The following is a 19538-nucleotide window of genomic DNA, read 5'->3' on the forward strand; positions in this document are numbered from 1 at the left end:
CTTTCCCCCTATATCTGAATGAACCTGCGAGTAGGCTTATTTAAAATCTGGATATATGCACTTTTGAAAGTAAAAAAGAATATAATTTTAGCATACTTGTAGCATTTTTTCCGTCTCTGGTAACCCATTTTTTTAATAACATGAAGCTTTGAGAAATTAAAGAATTTGGATTTTCCACACGTATTTGATTGATTTCATCCACTGAAAAATTCAGTTCCCTTGCCAGTTCTGCAAAAAGAAAAAGAATTACTAGGATTGCATATTCTACTTTTTACCACACACATTTCATCAAAGTAATGCTCAAGTGCTACAGAAACAAAAACAAAAGGAATTTTATAGAAAGGCCCAAGTACAGCCTGGGGCATTAATCTTCATCTACTTGATGTCACAGCAAAGTAGTGATCATAGTCGGGCTGTGTCTTAACTCTTCTGGGGTAATTCCTTAGGGATCAGAGTTCGCTTAGAGATGGTTTCATTAAGATCCTTTGTCTTTACAAAGACTATGTTGCTTCTTTTAATTCAACCAGATTTCCTGCCATTTGAATACATTGCATACAAGGTAGACATGGGCATTATTTATTCAATTAATCATGAGGCTGCTTAGAGGAAAACCTATCATCATGAAATAGGTCTCTCACTCACCTAATGGTTCACCCTCTATATTCTGATGAACTCCACTGTGGAGATTAACTGGTGGCTCCAGGTCAGATCATTATATAGGATGTGCAGCCATTTGTGTTGAAATAAAAGGGAGATGGCTTTCCATCCATGTTTACGCAAACACTCATACGTTCATTCTTGTAAATGCACAGTATCTTTGGAAAGATACATAGGATCTAAGGGTTCATGGCTGCCTCAGGAGACACATATTTCATTTTAAATTTTGCTATACTCCCTTGGGTGTGTATTCTCTTAAATGATTAAAAAATAAGAAAAATACTCCAATGGAAAAAGATTCAGTCAAGCTTCTAGTCCCTATAAGAAATGTTTCCAGCAATTTGGCAAAATTCCTTATGTTTTGACCAAGTGATCCACTTCTAGAAAACTATTCTGTCAATACCTAACGATGGTATACAATAATTTATACAGATAACATTGCAAGCTTTTAGTACCAAATAATTGAAAGCAATCCATATGTTGAACGAAAGGAGAAAAATTAAAGTAAGGTGCAGTGGCTTGCAAACAATTTTGATCATGGCCTATAGTTAAGAAATATATTGTATGTAATGGTACTTATATAAATGAAGCCAGATCCTCATGCAGCTAAACTTAGCATCAACATATGTAATTTACAGATATTTCCCTTTGTATTCCATTTAGCAGCAAAAACAAAGCATGAATTCATTTCATGATTCATTAGTGTCTTGGAACCCACAGTTAGAAAAATGCCATCGTAAGGTTTATATATTAGATATGCTCTTTATCCATGAAACCCAAGATCAGAGAATGTTTTTTAGAAAACTATAAAATTTGTAACTATTTGTAGTTACAAAGGAAAAAGCCAAGCATTATATGGTATGCATATTACACTTTTTTTTTTTTTAGAAAAGTCAAAGCACATTAGGATGTTAATAGTTTTGAGGGAGAGGTTTAAATTTGATTTATTTACTTAAATGTAAGCATATAATAATTCTATTTAGGGAATTATGTAGTTTTTAAAATCTTTCATCTCTGTGGTTTAAGACACAATACTGCTAATGCCCAACAAGTCTTCATGACCAAACTATCTATTGTCTGGTGACACAAAATCATGCGACATTAAGAATTTACTGTGGGCCGGCGCCGCGGCTCACTAGGCTAATCCTCCGCCTTGCGGCGCCGGCACACCGGGTTCTAGTCCCGGTCGGGGCACCGATCCTGTCCCGGTTGCCCCTCTTCCAGGCCAGCTCTCTGCTGTGGCCAGGGAGTGCAGTGGAGGATGGTCCAAGTGCTTGGGCCCTGCACCCCATGGGAGACCAGGAGAAGCACCTGGCTCCTGCCATCGGATCAGCACGGTGCGCCGGCCGTAGCGCGCCTACCGCGGCGGCCATTGGAGGGTGAACCAATGGCAAAAGGAAGACCTTTCTCCCTGTCTCTCTCTCTCTCACTGTCCACTCTGCCTGTCAAAAATAAAAAAAAAAAAAAAGAATTTACTGTGACAAACTAAAGACTGTACTTAAAGAAAATAATAGTTACAGAAATATACTATCGCAAAATCAACATTTGCTTCAGTACATTTTCAGATTACAGCATCCAGTGTTAAAATATAAACATTAACTTGATGTTTGTCAGAAAATATATGGCATAAATTATAATTCTCTCAACTGCAAATGATTACTCATATAACCTGTGTTTTTAGCGCTCCGCTAGGCTCCTGATCACTGGCAGTGGACCTGAGAGGTTGGTGGAGGGCAGGGGTGGAGAGGAAGAGGAGGCTTGAATAAGTGGTAGAGGTGATGGTGGTGGGCATTCAGTGGGAAATAATTTAGATGACTTTGCTGCCCATTATCTGGGTTCACATTACATTCTCCCTTTCAATAACACAGCTAATTATATGGAATGTATGTTGCTCCTGGTATGCAAGATGACTTTAGATATGACAACAATTGATGTTATTTTTACTATTATGCTTTTTTGCATACATGTAAAAATACACTCAATACAAATAAAATAAGTAAACGCAGTGGGTGTTTGCTGCAGTGATTACAACACTGCTAGCAACAACCCATATGCTGTATCAGAGTGCCTGGGTTAGAGGTCCAGCTCCACTTCCAATTCCAGCTTTTTGCTGATGGGTGCTCTAGGCGACAACAGGTGATACCTGAAGTACTTGGGTCTCTGTCACCCACGTAGGAGACCCACATTGAGTTCTGACTCCTGGCTTTGGCCTTACCTGGCCCTGGCTGTTGTAGGCATTTGAGGAGTGAAACAGGATGTCTGCCTTACAAATAAATAAATAACACAATCTAAAACACTTTACAATTTCTCAGATTCATGTGAGGTAGGATTTGGTTACAAAGCTGAATTGTCCACAGAACCTCATCTTCAGTGAAGTGAATCAAGCCAAATATTCCTTTTCTACACTTTGATCATAAACTATTTCACTCATTCACTGAACTACTTTTGCACACTGAGCATACAAGTATTAACTTTTTTGTATCTTGTTTTTAAAATATTTTTTATTTTTTAAAGACTCACATGTTTGAAAGGCAGAGTTACAAAGAAACAGGGAAAGCCAGAGAGAGATCTTGCATCTGCTAGTTATTCCCCCCAAAACCGTAATGGCTGGGGCTGAAACAGGCCAAAGCCAGGAGCTCTGGACTCCATTCAGGTCTCCCCCATGGGTGGCCATCTTCGGCTGCATTTCTAAAGGTATTAGCAGGGAGCTGGTTCAGAAGTGGAGCAGTCTGGACTCGAACCGGCGCTCATACACAATGCTGGTGTTGCAGTTACTGGCTTAACTCACTGTGTCACAACATTGGCCCCGTTAAGAAAAATTAACTCAAAATTTAAACTGTCATTCCTCTGTTTTCTGCTTAACACAGATATTACAAATAATCCTTATTTCCTGTTATTAAGATCTAAGCTTTTCCTTTTAAACAAATCTTTGAGCATACAGGTAAGTGTATTTAAAGATTAAAAGCATAAGTAATGTTCCAGATTATATGTCTAGAAAGTTTAGAAGGTTTGTTAAAAAATGGGTTTAAAAGATTATGTTAGTGTAAAAAAATGTGAAATCCAAGCAGTTTTTCATTATATGGACATTCAATAAACTTTTTTTTTTTTTTTTAGAAAAAAGTTTACTAATTTATATGAAAGGCAGAACAACAGGGAGATAAAGTGGAAGAGATCTTCCACCTGCTAGGTCACTCTCCAAACTGCTGAAATAGCCGGGGCTGGGCCAGGTACAAGCCAGGATCCAGGAATTCCATGTGGGTGGCAAGAATTCAAGTGTATGTGCTGCCTTCCCAGGAGCAAGAAGTTGGCTCAGAAGCAGAGGTGGGATTTGATCCCAGGCACTCAGATACGGGAGGTAGGTGTCCCAACATGTGGCTTAACCTACCGTGCCACAAATGCTTGCCTGCCCCCTCCATGAACATTTCGAAGACTCCTTGTCTATCATAAAAACTGTGAACATGACTCACGAATGAAAATCTGTTTTCAACAGCTACCTAGGAGAACTGCTCTAAGAACAGAAGTTATAGGAGGAGTTGGCTGTGTTTAATAGCATAAAACAATTTGCTATTAGGTAAAAGTTTATTCTAAATAGCCAGAAATGTCTTTGTGAAGAAAGTATTTAAAGTAAGATTTAAATTTCTATTCCTTAGTGTGCATGCCTACATCAAGCTTTGGAAAAACACAGTGTGTGTGTGTGTGTGTGTGGGTGAGTAAATAGGACTGCACATGATAAAAACACCTTTATTAGTTGCTTCTTTATATTTTTTAAAAAAAGTGGACCGCTTGTGAATAAGACAACAAAATTATAGAAACAATACTCGTTTTGTCTGGGAACGTACACACTTACCTGTCCAACTAAGTCCCAGGTGATCGGCTACTATTGCCATCCTGATATCTGTCCGCTCACATGGACTCTGTGGACCTACGATTTACAATTTCTTAATTAAAATAATCATCAAGAAAGACACGATACTGGAAAATTGCTTTCAGCAGTACTCAGATTTTACAGAGAGACTAATGCTAACACTGTACACCGAAATGTGTCCTAGTCGCCTACATGAACACCGCTTTTCACATGGCTCACGTGTTTTTCACCTGCATCAGGCCAATGTCAAGACTACATGGATGCTCGATGTAATGGGATTGAACATGCTGACGAGCTAGCTACTTCACAACAGGTACAGGAGTGTCGTGTCGGTGAAAACACCACGATGGGATTTCAACATCTGTGCTTTGACTTTGACAGAATCATATCCATTAGCACATGAGAAAAAAAAAAGAAAGTTGTTCATCTTGAATGACACCAATGTCTTCAGCATGCTTCCCTAGCTGTCTACAGTGCAGTCGGATTCACAGGAAGAGAGGAGAGGAGAGAAGACAGCACATACAGATGACAATGACAGAATGAGAAACTACTGGTAAGTCACTCCACAGGCAATCACAACGGGTCATGCACTAGGGTCTACGAGTCGGCAAGTGTTTACAAACTATGCTGGGTCTCCGGGCTGTGAGCCAAGAGCGCTCGAGAACCCTGCCTGCCTTCATTCTCACCAGTCCTCCTACTGCTCCTCCTCTCACTGCCGGCCTTTTCACTCTTTGATTTTAAAGGCGCTGCCTCTGTGTTCTTATCTCTAGCAGACTTCGTGGTAACTGAAGGCTTGCCAGCCCGGGAAGTCTCGGACAACGACGTGTTTCTTGAGGTACTCTCTTCCTCATCGGACACCTCGGACTGCATCTTTCTGTCTTCTTCAGAGAGGCGCTCCACAAGCTTTAAGGTCTCGCCACTAATTCCCTTAAAATATTCAATGGAATGTTTACATACTTCCTTAAGCTGACTTTTCCTGACTTTCACTGTGGTGGTGGAGGTGGTGCTGCTGCTGCTGGTGGTGCTCGTGGCAGTGGTGGTGGTGGTGGTGGTGGTGACACAGGTGGATCTTACCTTTACTGGCAACTTGGACGGAAGCTGTTTGGCCTTGTCTTTCTCTGGCTGCCCTTGTTTCTGGGTGGCACATGCTTTTCTAACTGAGACTGTGTTATCCCTGTGTGTGTGTTTTACTGGGATTCTGGACTTTCCATCTACACATGAAGGAGGAGGAAGGGTTGTGGTTTTCCCAGATGGACTAACCTGCTTCGTTTTACTTGCCTTAAGGTTTGGCATATGGTTGGGTGGGAGGTTATCTTTTGGTGCAGTGGCCTTTATGGGAAGTTTGGATTGTCGCCTAATCCCTATGGATTCCTTTGTCCTTTGCTGCTCCCCGAGCACTTTCTGCTTATCTTTTGTGCAGTGTCCGTGTGGTAGCCCTGGCTTTTTTCCTGAGGAGCCTTTCACTGGCTTAGCTTTCTCAGTGGCACATCTGGGTGCGGAATGTTCTGGGAGCACTACATGACTTGTCATGTGATCTGTGTGCATGGTGGAAGCATCCAAATTGTTGTTGTTATTAAAGTTATCTTGTTGAAAATCATGTCTTTCTTGGGGCCTAACGCCCATCTGGCTACCGGCTGCATTTGCAGTCATGCTTAGAGCTTCGTGTTCTAATCCCTGACAACTGGTCGCCACCGCTTCTAGCTTATCTGGTACTTCTGCAGGGCCTTCTTTCTTCATGGTCATGGTAGATGCAGAAATTCCCATTTTGATGGGCGTGCGCAACTTGGGGTCAACTTTAGAGGTGCTGGTGGCCGCTGCCGCTGCCGCTCTCTCCAGGGAGCCGCTACCGGATGTGTCTTCCTGACCCTCTCCGCTGGTCGGGAGGCTGGGGGGAGGTTCCACTGCAGGTGTCTCTACATTTCTCTCTAGATTGGCTTCTACAGCGGTGTCCCCTGCCTGTGGCTGTGGTGTGGCCGTGACCATGGTTTCATCCCCTTCCCCCTGGCCCCCTGACTTCCCTTCAGAAGTATGCTCACCAATCTGGAAAAATTGGAGCCTCTCTTCAACAAAATCCCTCTTGCTCATGTCAATTGCACCACTGCGAGTCATCTCAAACATTTTTCCTTCATGAAATGGGAAGGGGTTAGGCTCACTAGTTGGGGTACTTTCGTCAGTTGGCGTTCTGGCTGGCGTTGTATCAGGGGTTGTTGCTGGAGAGCGGTCTTCCACCGCCAGACCAAACGGCTTAGTGTCATCGTCCCGGGACTTACTGTCAAAAACGTCATCGTCCCCTCGGTTATTAGACCAGGGGTCGAAATCTAGACCTTTGGTAGCTACGGTTTTAAAAGGAGTGGCAAATTCTTCGTCTACTTTGTAACTGAAGTAAGTGTCAGGAAACACTGATCTGTCGGGATGTCTGCCTTCTAGGGTGAAGAACTGGGCCCCGGACTTCGGCTCAGTCTTATCAGCAGTCTTTCCGGAGGGAGGACTTTGCGCACATGGCTTCTCCTCCTCTGGTCCCACCTTCCCCTCCTCCTCGATAACTTCCAGTTTACTCTGGCTAAACGAGCGGTCGGCTGGCTTCAGAATGCCCTCAGTGTTCCAGACATCTTTCTTAATTTCCATGGGCTGACTTGGGAGCTTGGAATCACTCTCGGTCAAACCATCGTCTTCGTCTTGCAGGTCGTAGCCATCCAGAGAGTCGATCTCGGTGGCGTCTGTATCGTGGGAAAATTCTGCGGTGGTGGCGATGGAACACTCGGTGATGGACTGGTCGTTGTTCCCATTCTGGGCCGTTTCGTTCTGAGGCGAGTCAAGGGGGAGGCCAAAGTCATTCTCCTTGGCAGATCCGTTACTTTCCGATTCCTTCTGGTTGCCGGCCTTGGCAGTGGCCGCTTTGCATTTCGTCATTTCTTTTTGATCGTCGTCTACCTCCTTTAATTTGAAGGTGTATTTTTTAACTGGGACCGGCTGATAAATGGACTCGTCGTCGCTGGAATCGCTGACATCGGCCCCCGGAGGGACCGGGGACGGCGGCTGCACTCGGATGACCGGTTCCGCCAGCTGGTACTTGTCGTGTTCATCTTGCAGGCTCACTTCGATCAGCTCACCGTCCTTCTCGGGGCGATAAGGCTGCTTCTCTGACTCCAGGTGCTCCGCATCCAGCGGGGGAGGAGGAGGAAATTCAATGTAGGCAACTCGATTGGTTTTAGGCCTTTGGCTAGAGTCTCTGCCCACCTCATCGGGCATTTCCCGTGCGACTGGGGTTTCCTCCACCGCGGGCTGCTTTAGGGAGGTCGACTTGGCCTGCTCCTCCTCCTCCGATTCCTCAGAAACCTCGGGGATTGGACTGGGTTTGCCTGGTATGAAGGCTATGAGCGAGTCTGGTGTCTTGGACGTAAACTCGTAGCTCACTTCCTCCGAACTGGGTGTTTCCGGGGTCAAAGGGCTTTTCCCAGAGCTGTCCAGAAAGGACACTTGCTCTAGAGTGTCGTCTTCCGGGCTACCTTGGGGAGAGGGAGGCTGCTTCGGCTGCCTGGTTGTGTAAAAGGTCCCCCTGGTTTCTTGCACTGTCTTACACTCCTGACTTATGATTTTTTTGACACTTCCTTGTTGAATCTCTTTTTCATATTGCTTCCCCACTTGCACGAAACTCACATACACAGGCAAGGTTTTTATCTCCTTCCCTCCCTCTGTCTGCGCTAGGGGTGCAAGTTTCTCCAATCCGTCCATGGGACTGTGGTCAAATACGTCACTAGAGGGCGACTCCTGGCCTGGGCTAAACTCTAAAGAATCAGGAGATTTGGTGGGGGAGGTCTCGGGTTCCTCGAGAGGTGGACACAAGCCTACGTAACTCTGTTTGGACACTTTGCTGATTTCTGAGTAGGTGACTTTTGCATCTTCTATGGAATTAAAGTGCTTTGTCTCAACTGTCTCTTTACTCAGACTCGACTGGGACAGCTTGGGGGTAGGTGCGTGTTTCGGAAGCGCCGTGGGCTCACAGAAAGCGTGGGGACCGTTAGCAGGCAGCCCGTTCCTCTCCTCGGCCACGCGGACCGGGCCATGCGACACGGCCGGGCTCTCGCCTCTCCTGGCCGGCTGCTCAGGAGGCCCGCCTGGACGGTCCCCGTCCGTAACAACATATTCCCTGTATAAGACTTTTTTGGAGGGCGATTTTACAGTCATTTCCTTAATTTCTGAGAGAGAGCCATTGGTTAACACTCTGTGTTCTCTCTCAGTCACAGACAGAAATTCGTTCTTTTGGGCGACACTCTGACTCTCGGGGTGGCCCAGGTGACTCTCTCTCACATCATGGACGAGGACATGCGAAAGTTTTTCTTTCTGGGACTTATTGTAACTGGCTCCGGAACTTTCCCACGTCCTAAAGACCTTTTTGTCCCACGGTCCCTTAGCAGTGGCTAAGTCTGAGGTTACAGGACACGCTAAGTCTGCAGCCTGGTGCTCAGAAAAACGCTCAGGCATGGCTTTACTTGGTGTCTCAGTTCTCTGTGTTATCGCCTCATCGGAGCCAACATCGTTCATGACCACGTCGCCGCCTTGGGCAGCCTCATCTTTAGCTTTCGATACCAGAGCATCGTTTTGCACAGAGCCACTTTGATCTGCGAGGTCTGTGCCGCCCTTCTGCTGTTTTTCTCTAGCAAAGGCTTGGTGGACAGGCAGCCTGCTCTCCTGCAGTTTTTTAACTGGGATTCTGGATTGGCCATCCGGCCTCTTGTCTTCGTCGCACACGTCCTTACTTTTGATGTGCGCGCCTTGTTCAAATTTTAATCGAATGGAACTGAGTTTGGATTGTTTGAGCTGAAATCCAGACTGGGGCCCTTCGGGTGCTTTGCTCTGGGCCACGCCTCCTCTGGCTTCCTCTGGGGACTTGCCATCTCCAGCGTGCGGGGGGAGAAGAGCCGGCTTCTCGGGGCTGACACCGGGTGCTCTCCTCTCCTCGGCCCTGGGGAAGCCGGCTCCATCGTGGCCGTGCTGCCTTGCCTTAACCCACTCCTCGTTGGACGCCAGCAGTTCCGTGAGCAGGCCCTTCTCGGGACCCTGGGCAGAGTAGTCTTTGCCATTTCTCGGGCGCGGCTTTTTCTCGGGGGACTGCAGTTCATCGTTTAGCTTTTCGGTTTTGTCACGAAAAAACTGTGACACTTCAGTCAGTTTCTCTTCCGCCTCCTTCACGGTCCTGTCCACCCTGTCTTCGTACATCAGCTTCTCTCTACCTCTCTCTAGTCTGTCCTCAGTGAAGCGCATCCACATGGCATGCTTGGGACTACCGACATCGCCAGGGTAGTGCAACACTGTCACTTTATCAAAATGCTCATCTTTAGACACCTTCCCTACACCATTTTCAGACACATCTTTATAGATTTTGGAGAGAATTTCTTTTTTGGGGGCAGTGGCTACTTTTTCTCTGGCCCGCTTATCAGACCCCTGTAACTCTGAGCTAGACTCCTCCGTATCGGAGTGAGACACATCTAGCTTGTCTGACAGAAGCATTTTCTCAGCAAACCTGTAAGACTCCCCTCTTAGTTCTGACAACTCATCGTCATGGTACTCTATCGAGTGCTGACTCAGAAGCCTCAGTGTTTTATAGGAGTCATCGGATATGAGCTGAGCGGAACTAGGGCGACTGTCTTCTTCTTGGGACACGGGAGTGTTTACTCGGGAAGACTCCAGGTAGGAAGGCAAGGACTCCTCGGCAGTGAGTTCTTCTTCTTCTTGCTGACCCTGTTCCTCTGGGCAAGGAAAAGCATCGTGTTTTTCTGGCAGAAACTCTTTTAGGTTAATATCTCCCCGGGATAAGTCTTTCTGAAACACATACATCTCCTTCTCTGGATGCTTTTTGGTTTCTCTAATAATGACTTCAGTGGGCTCAGCTTGGTTACCTTTTTCGATGTGGACTTCTATAATACGCTCCAGTTTGGGTTTCATTTGGCTGTCCTTCTCTGCATGTTGGGCTGAGGCTTCAGCCGCACACCTGTGACCGTCTGGAGGCACTGCCGACTTATGCTCAAACAGACCTGCCAGCTCTTTGGAAGGGTCGCGCCCAGACTGAAAGGCCTTCATGATGTCGTGGACCGACATGGTCTCCTCGATCCTCTCGGAGCTGCCCTCGCTGCCCGGTGGGGAATGGTACACCATCCGGGTGGTGGTCGTGATGTGGGTCTCCTCTTTGACGCGCACGCCTTTGCCCAGCACCCGGCTGGACTCCTCGTCTTCGCCGTTGGCTTTCATCTGGAAGGCTTTCACCTTCTCCTTGATGCTGGAGGGGGCGGGCTTTGGCTCCAGCTCCGTAAAGGTGGGCGAGGGCTTGGGGGACCCGGGCTCCTCTGGCTGGGGCTGGGGAGCCTCCCCGGCCGAGGGCTCATAGCTCCGGATCACATGAACCACTTCCGTTCTGGTCTCCGTGATGACAGGTGGGATGGGGACCTCGTGAAAAAGCGGTTTGGGCCCCGTGCTCTCGGCGCTCTGCGGGGCCGAAGGGGTTTTCTCGCTTCTCGTTTCAAAGCCGCTGTCAGACAAGGGGCTTTTATCTTGGTCGTGTTGAGAGAAGTCGTCTGGCGACTCGAGAATCGTATCCGTGCCAAAGAAGGAATCGGCCATCTTACACAGCTCTTTCTCAGAGGTGGACGGCCTCACGGAGGCTGGAGGCATTTTGAGTTTGTGTTCCTGCAAAGCCATCGCTGGCTTTAAAATTCTCTTCTGTCTCTCCTCGCCGTCCTTCTTTGCATCCTCGAACTTGTACTTGAGGTTTGTCAGGGAGCCGCTCCCAATATCGTTGGTCAGGTAATCGATGACTTTGGTCAGGTTATAATCCTTCTCCGAGGCGGCCTTCGCCTTGACTTGCACCCTCTCGGGCAGGGACGGGGCGTGGCTGGCTGCAGCCTGTCTGGCCTCCCGGATTTCTTCCGAACTAAACTCGGTCCAGTCCTCTTCGGGAGAGCGTCCCTGGTCACTCTTGGGGGACTTGGGCGATCCTTTGTCATCCACACACACATCCTTCTTCAGGATCTCGCTGACCTTCACTAAGTCTTCCTTTACTTTCTCCACAATTTTGAACGGTTCTTCGTCCTCCATCCTCCCTTCCCTGGGGAGCTCGGCGGGGAACGGCTTCTCCTCGGGCACGTCCGTCTGCAGTATCGCGGTCATCCGCATGAGGTCCTCTTTCATTTCGGCCACGTCTTTTAATATCTCCTGACTGGAAGATAGAGAAGACAGAGTGGACAGCTTTAGGGCGGAGGGCGTAAGGAACAGACATGACTTCCCCGGCGATGCAGTTCGACTGAAATGGGGCTGGGGGCGTGTCTCCGTGGTCAATGTTTTAATGGGCGACAGCAAGGCGGCTGCTGATTTGGTGAGTGAATTCGAGTCTGGAAGTTTCTTTAGGGCTGGTTCTGGCAAAACATTGACTACAGAGTATACCGGCACTGTGATGACTGATGACGTTACAGAGGAGGTAGTTGCGGAGAGCGATGGCCCGAGGGATGTATAGAGAGCACTTGCGGAAGGAGTTCTTAGAGACGGAAAAGCTGATGGAGCCGCTGCGGGGACGTATGACCTGAGTGGGGAAAATGGCATCGCTGTCGTGGTGGCAAATACTTTGTCAACCGTGTCAGTGGCTGCGTTCACGACAGAGTTTGTGGCTGTGGAAATTTTGTCCTGTAACGTGGCAGTGGCTTTGCATCCGTTAATCAGAGTCGAAGACGACGGATATTTCAGAGGAGAAACCGAGCCATTGACTAAAGCTACCTCTGCATGTCCGGGCACCTGTTTCAAGGGTGACGACAGAGCAGATGCCATCGTGACTTTAGCGGATGAAATGACATCGACTGCCGACTGGGCTGGAGCCACTACTGACTTTAAAGGCGACGAGATCAGCGGTGTTGCTGATGTAATGATGGACTTAAATGGCAAACTGGAGGAATACATGTTAAGGTTGGATTTGGGGGAAGCCGGGGGTGTCATGGTAATTGATGACCTCTCCAGCAGGGACCCTCCTGTAGTCACTGGAGAGGTTCGAGAGGAAAACGTAGAGTTGGATGCCAGCCCTTTTAAGGGCGTGGCCTCTGTGACTGTGGGAGGTCTAACCAGGGTACCAGAGGAAACTTGGAGACTGTATGGAGATTGTGACACCACCGTTTTTATTGGCGAAGAAATTGTCCGAAAAGATCTAATTGGAGATGCCACGTCACTAATGGATTTAACTGAAGATGTAGTTGACGCGCCTAATGTGGATTTGATTGGAGAGGGAGTCGAAACAGACCATATCGATTTTAATGGAGAAGCGGACGGCGTATTAGAGGAAGAACTTGATAAGGAAGTGAAGCCTGACTTGGCCGGCCCAGGCACTGTATTCGCAGCTGTTGTCCAGGACTGGTATGGTCTTGTAGAAAAGAATGGCTTGTATGAGTAAGTGGTAGGGAGGGATCTTGTTGCTCCTGCACTCCGTTCAACTGTTTCTTAAAATTTTAAAATGAAATCAAACACAAAAATCAACAAAAATGGTTGAGAAACAGAGAGACCAGAGAAAAAAATTGGTCAGTAAACTTTGAAATATTACAAAAGCAAGTACAATTGTTTGCAGCATGACTTAGAATGGAAGAGGCAAAAAGGGACAATTACATAAAGGAGGAAAAATAAAATTTCCACAGACAATACAACTAATCCAAAGTTTAAAAAACAACTCAAGAAATAAAAAACGGAGCAGTGGGAAATGAAAGACGGGAAAAGCACATCGCAACCAAATAGGCCAACAATGAAAAATGGAAACACATGAGGAAAGAATTAATGATGAGAAATAACCACGATGGAAAACTCTTCCCTTACTTCCTATTGACTTTCTTATGTGCTGGTTTGGAAGTTTCAGTAGCCGCTCTGTTTTGCCTGTATCCGCACATGTTTGTTTCGTGCAACCATATGACTTTCATTGTAGTCATTGTCTAACCCTCCCTCCTCTCCTTGAGCCTTCCCATGATAGAGAGTGTACCTCCTCAGAACCATTTCCAGATGTGTAACTGCACATTAAATATCTACAACTGTTTGAGAAGACCACTCAAGCCTATTTCATGCAGAATCCAAAATAACTTTTAGGTGACAGGCAACTGATGTGCAAACTATGAAGCCACTGGATTTTCAATCTGTATCTTCCATGCACAATTCGGTTATGCTTTACACCCATAAAAAGCCAATAAGAGCAAGAAATTTTCTGAGTCAGAATCTTAAACAAAACAAAAACAAAGAAAAGGAATGTTTGCATTTATCTTTTCCATGCAGTATATTCCTTTTGATGGGGGAAAAAAGAAAATGTAACATGGAATGATTTTTAAATGCATGTGTACATACACACACAAAGGAAAAAAAAAAAAAAAACAGAAAATGTGGTTCATGGTTACCATAAGCAAGCAAAGCAACTGAAAACATCTTATCATGCACGATATATCATGGCAAACAAGCCAATAAAGTAATACAATTTGTATGCCATATTATGCGCAATATATACACTTTAAAAATACTTTCACAACAGCATTTAAAAAGAAGAGTACACTTTTTCCATGAGATGTAAAGTCTTGGTACCTTTTGAGATTTTAGCAAAGTATTTACTACTGTACATTATAAAATACATCTATACGTATATAGAGCCATGTCTGTGGCTTTCTTCATGATGGTTGCGAGAACACAGATTATCTGAGGTATTGTTTCATAATCTATTCCACTTTAGATTCTCAAAAGGTATCATGGGGGAAAATCTAAAGACCACAGTCATATTTTTAACACCCCATATTTAGGTATCTACAGTGGGATATGGTATATTTGTGTGTGTGTGTGTGTACGTGTCTGTCAATTGCAAAGGTACCAATTCATATTCATTGGAGTCGTGGGTACCTCAATCATTGGAGCAGCCATGAGGTAGACCTACCACTAGAAAAGACAAATGCATTCTCCTTGCGGGGGCGGAGAGGGGTAAGAAACATACAAATGAGATAAGCACACTTGCAGGGGGACAGCAAACACACCTTAGCCCTCTCTACTTCTTCAGCTCTAACAAGCCCATCAAGCAGGTCACAGAGATTTTGAACACCTGCTGAGGGACATGTTCTATGCCAAATTTGCAGACAGTCTTGCTCCGTGAAAACCTTGGTTCCGAGTAATAATGGAACTTGAAAAGAAAATGAGACTCAACTTCATCTTTCCTGTTCCTCCTCCGCTGTGCCAGGCCACTGCTACTATCCTGTCCTCGGATTACCAGCTTCTCCCTCAAAAGGGGAAGACTTTTACTCCTGGTGTACGTTTAAATTCAGACAGTCAGAACCTATCCTTGTCAACACTTACAAATTACTCTAAGGAAGAGGAAGAACTAAGGAAAAACTCACCTATTCATTACCCTTCCTAGCTGCGATTCGCAGTACCATGTTGCTCAATTTGTTGGAAACACCATAACGCAAATGGACGATCTAGGGATCCTTTCCATCCAATGACTTGGCCTCAGTTCATGGATGTATTTGGTAACTACTAGAAATGGGCAATGCCTCTCTCCTTTACCACTGAAGGATGGCTCCATCAGGCAAAGAAGTCTTTTTGAACCCTATCTATGCTTCTATACTTTGCAAAGAACAACCAACTTACTGAATGATCAGTTACACATTTTATCTTTTAATGATATGTCTTTTCACAATATCTTTTATAACAAAGGTAATTTTGGATTATTAGACACTGAGCTATATCAGAATCTTTTTCCTAGGGGAACAGGAAGCAGCAGGAATGTTTTAAAACCAATTCAGAGGCCATGGCATTTTGTAGTTCTCTTTTACTCCCCTTTTATTCCTTTCTACCCCTGGCACACTACCTTTACATACCCTTTCATAAAAACAGAAATGCCCTCTTCCTTCCAGCAATAGTCAAGAAAAACTAGCTGCATCTACCCTACCTGAATCTAACTAAAAATGTTGGACCACTTTGATAAGTGGGAAAAATTCAATGACTTAACCCATCAATGTCCTTATCATTCAGGAATCCCCCCAAACTCTTGGAGGACCAGAATCAGATGGAAACCTGCCTGTTCCAGGGGGCCTGTGATCTAAATGATCTGGTCCATCAAGCCCACCCAAAACCAATGGATGGTGCCTTGGGGTGTGGTGGGCCTCCCCACCAACTTCCCTTTGAGGCTAAGATTTAGATCACAATATGGTCTCCAGGGCAAACCAATATTCAAAAAAAACCCTTCTACCCGGTGTATTTAGTTTAATTGGAAAACCATCTACCTACGCACACGTGAACACTCACACACCCTCCTTATTCAGTAGCACAATAGGAGCAAATTTCGGCTCCAGTTTCTGGAAGGCTTTACAGATTTTTCTGCTAAGGGAGAAAACAGATCCAAGGAAATGTTCATGAGTGTAGTAGGGTATCATTTCCCTGGTACTCCCTATTTTATATTTCAATATAAAAACTTCCCCAGTAGTCAAAGAGCTAGGTTCCAGCAGACTATGCTAAGACCATCTGAACTCAGCAGTGGAGTAGTTTCCTACTACATATTTTATACGCTATGTTGACCCACAAAAACTGTAATTAGGTAAGGAGGGAAAACCAAAATGGTGGCTCTTACTGGTAAATTTCCCAACCTCCCTGAATTCAAGCAACTATGAATCGATGGAACAGCCAGGAACAACTCCCTAATTAAAAACTAATTTCTGTACAAACTGTCTGCAGCTCTCTGATGGCTAAAGTGGTACCACTTTCTACCAGTCAATCACTGTGCTGCCCTTGGTCCTCTTAGCTCCCCTTTGTTGAGGGAGTGATCTTGAGGCCTGTCATGACAATGAGCAGGTTGAGGGAAGGAGAGGAAGGAAGCAGAGATGAGCAAGGGAAGATGAACGAACACAACAGAATCTAATACTCTGATGCTTGCCAGGCACTTAACAATGAACTAAAACAGGCAGTGAGAAAGGGGTTTAACCAGTCTAGTGAAAATCAGCTTCAGAAGTGATATTGTAATAAAGTCAGGGTTGGGAGAGTACGAGGTGGGATGGAAGAAATAAGAAATGAGTAAGCAAATGCTCCCTAAAGAAAGTAAGAAAATAAAATTCTTGCAAAGTGGGAAGAAAAAGCCTCAGGGCTAGGATACAACAACCTATCTGTGTTGTGGAAAATGAGGTGACAACCAAAGTAACCTTATCCTCCTCACTACCATCCCAAATATATAGGAGAAAATATTTTCTTTTCTGAACACAGAATGAAATCAATACTGGTATTTATCTCCTAGAATAGTTGACAAATCAAGGTTTTAAAAGAAAAGCAATAGAGGCTTCTAACTAAAGAATAGTGGCTTTAAAAACTGCTTCGAAAGCTGTATATTAGGGGTGTTTGTACTTCATGTCTTCAAGTATGTACAAAAGATTATTTCAATTTCATGATAGGCAACTCTTCTTTTGTCACTGGGTTTTCTAACAACATCAAAATTTAGTTGGTATAGAAAAAATGTCTCTTCTTACAAAAATCCGCATAGATTAGTAAACGTGTTAGAAAACTCACTCATTCCAGGCTCAGTCAAGTAGCTGTAGCGCTTACGTAAAGCTAAAGATGCAAAGCTCTGGCGTCTATCTGCTTTCTCAGCCTGAAAAAGAAAAGGGGAAAGAGCCTCTGTTTGCAGCTTCCCTGTGACACCGCCCTGGTTGTGAAACAGCTTTTAGGATGGCAGGTTGATAGCTTGCTTATCCTGATTTTTTTTAAGCATTTTCCTCTTCCAGATATTCATTTCCTACTGAGGTTCTATAGCCCCACCCCAGCGTCTCAACCACATAACCACCATTTAGCAAGTACTTGTTTAAGAGCACTAACACAGCACACACGCTACAGGAACTACAGATGGAAGACGAGCATCACAGAGACTTCGGATGCTGAACAGTCAAGTTGCCCCAAATCCATCCATACTGAAAACACAGATCACAAAGTACACTCACTCCATGTGAGTACATTCAGGGAAAAAAAGGCACATAAAGTTTATTATTCCAATCACTACTGTGACCCCTGTATGTTAATAGGCATAAGGTACAAGCAAAGAGCTTCACAGCAGGTTAATGATTTTATCAGCAGTAATGTTACTGCATCCTAAGGCTGCCGATTCTATAATGATTGATGCGTGGGCTTTAAAAAGCCATTGAGCAATGTTAGGAGATGATTTAGAAGGAGAAATCCTCTCAAAATTCAAATAAACAACTGTACTCTTTAAAAATAGCCAAGATACATATCTTTAGCTGATCCAATACTTATCAACAGCCAGGGAACAATGTTTTATATAACACAAAATTGCTTTCTATTAATAAAAATTTCTTATATTAACCATGATCTTGATTTAAAGGTTGTAGCACAGTAGATAGCAATAGAGAGTAAAATGTGCACTTGAAATTTAAAAAAAAAGTCTGTTGATATGTCAATCTAGCATATTTAAAAATACTTTAAGAACTTTATTGGTTCTTTTTAAATCATAAATTGGATTATAATTTTAGGTGTATTCTGAAGTACTCTTGCATGTGAAGGAAGAGTGAACCATTTTTTTAAAAAAATTCATATCCTTTTACTTCACTTAAGCTAACACCTGCAAAAATACAATTTACACAGTTCCCATACTTCAGCCCTCTGCAACTTCTTTCATATAGATTCAATTTCTAGTCTGTCTCTGATAGAATAAAAGCAGAAGTGTTCATATTACCTCATCATCTTGATCTGACTCTGTCTCCTTTTGGTTCCAAGATGCATTGTAGAGACAAGGAATATTATAATGGACAGCAGGGAAAAGAATATCAGGATATGAAAAGGACTGAGTAGGGAGCACAAAATGCAAGCTGATTTAGAAAGCAAAGCAAATCAAAAGAAGCAACAAAAAAATATTAAGAACTGTACATCCATGGCAAACTAATGTGTGACATTATTTGAAAGCATAAAAATCTATGATCTACCAGCAGAAGCGATAAACAGAGGACTCCATCATACAAACTATAAGGATTTGACACCACAGTAACAAGACTTAGTCCATCTACACGAGGAGACTAATAAAACTTGCATCTCAAAATCGTGGTACAAAGCGTTGCTTAATTGCATACCAAGGGCCCATTCTTCAAGACTAGGGAAAGAAACTAAAACGAGCCAGGATCAAAAGATACCTTTTTATGTGCTGGCAGAGTGATATTTAAGTTGCAAACAGCTGTTTGGGGCAGTCCTTTTGTTGTCTTTGGTTCCTTCAGAAAAGACAGACGGCCACAGGGCTCTTGGCTGGTGTCTCTAATCTAGAAGAGTTTAGGTAGTGACAGTTAGGATTCTGTCTATGTGAGAGTTAATGTGCTTGCTTTAATGAAGCCCACTTAGAGGCAGGAAAAGAAGAGGGAAAAAATGACTTGTCAGCCAGGGGAGTCACATTTGAATTTGGTAAGATTTAGATACCTACTTGCTAGCTTAAACATAGGATTGTTGGATCTGCTTGTCTTAACCTGCCAATTCATAGACCACTCAAACACATTTTCTTGCTGCCTAATAATTTCTTTTTCTCAAAGCTTCAGGTTTTGCAACAGCAACAAAAAAATCCAAAAAATCACTAATCATATCTCCTGTTCTCTGAGGAAGACTCTCTCCCCAGAATGTCCCTGGATGCCATCAGAAATGGAAATGAAACTGGAATATTGAATTTGGATTTCACCCATCAAATATTTGATTACTGAGCATTAACCAGGTGAGATACATATTACTATTCTAGATTGACTTTGCAAACATTTGCTTAAGAATTAAACATTTTAAAAGGCAAAGATTGTTTTTATTAATTATAAAGCTTAACTGGTACAAAATTAAACTCCAGTAGAAGTAGAATAAAATCTAACTTCATTCCTAGGAGTTCAGGTTTGATGAGCGATATTCTTTCTTTCTTTTTTTATATGACAGCATGTTCATGTACTCTCTCCTATTTGCTGATTCACTCTGCAAATATCCACAAATGGTGGGAGATGGGCTTGGCCCAAAG

General features: G+C 44.2%; 1 protein-coding gene across 4 annotated transcripts in view; it reads right to left on the bottom strand.

Annotated features, from left to right (window-relative positions):
- ANK3 (ankyrin 3) overlaps positions 1–19538 on the bottom strand; it is a 348893-nt gene that overhangs the window by 31722 nt on the left and 297633 nt on the right. For 3 of the 4 annotated variants that reach the window (XM_062214423.1, XM_062214424.1, XM_062214425.1), the window contains 4 exons: positions 18691–18813; positions 17063–17144; positions 4505–4579; positions 97–228 (listed from right to left, as the gene is read on the bottom strand). In XM_062214423.1, the coding sequence (XP_062070407.1) occupies positions 97–228; positions 4505–4579; positions 17063–17144; positions 18691–18813 (412 nt within the window). Of the gene's footprint in view, positions 1–96; positions 229–4504; positions 4580–5208; positions 12988–17062; positions 17145–18239; positions 18267–18690; positions 18814–19538 lie in introns of all 4 variants that reach the window. The other variant, XM_062214422.1, reaches the window with a different exon arrangement.

The sequence above is a fragment of the Lepus europaeus genome, chromosome 17 (genome assembly GCF_033115175.1).
Source record: "Lepus europaeus isolate LE1 chromosome 17, mLepTim1.pri, whole genome shotgun sequence".
In the NCBI taxonomy this organism is placed as follows: domain Eukaryota; kingdom Metazoa; phylum Chordata; class Mammalia; order Lagomorpha; family Leporidae; genus Lepus; species Lepus europaeus.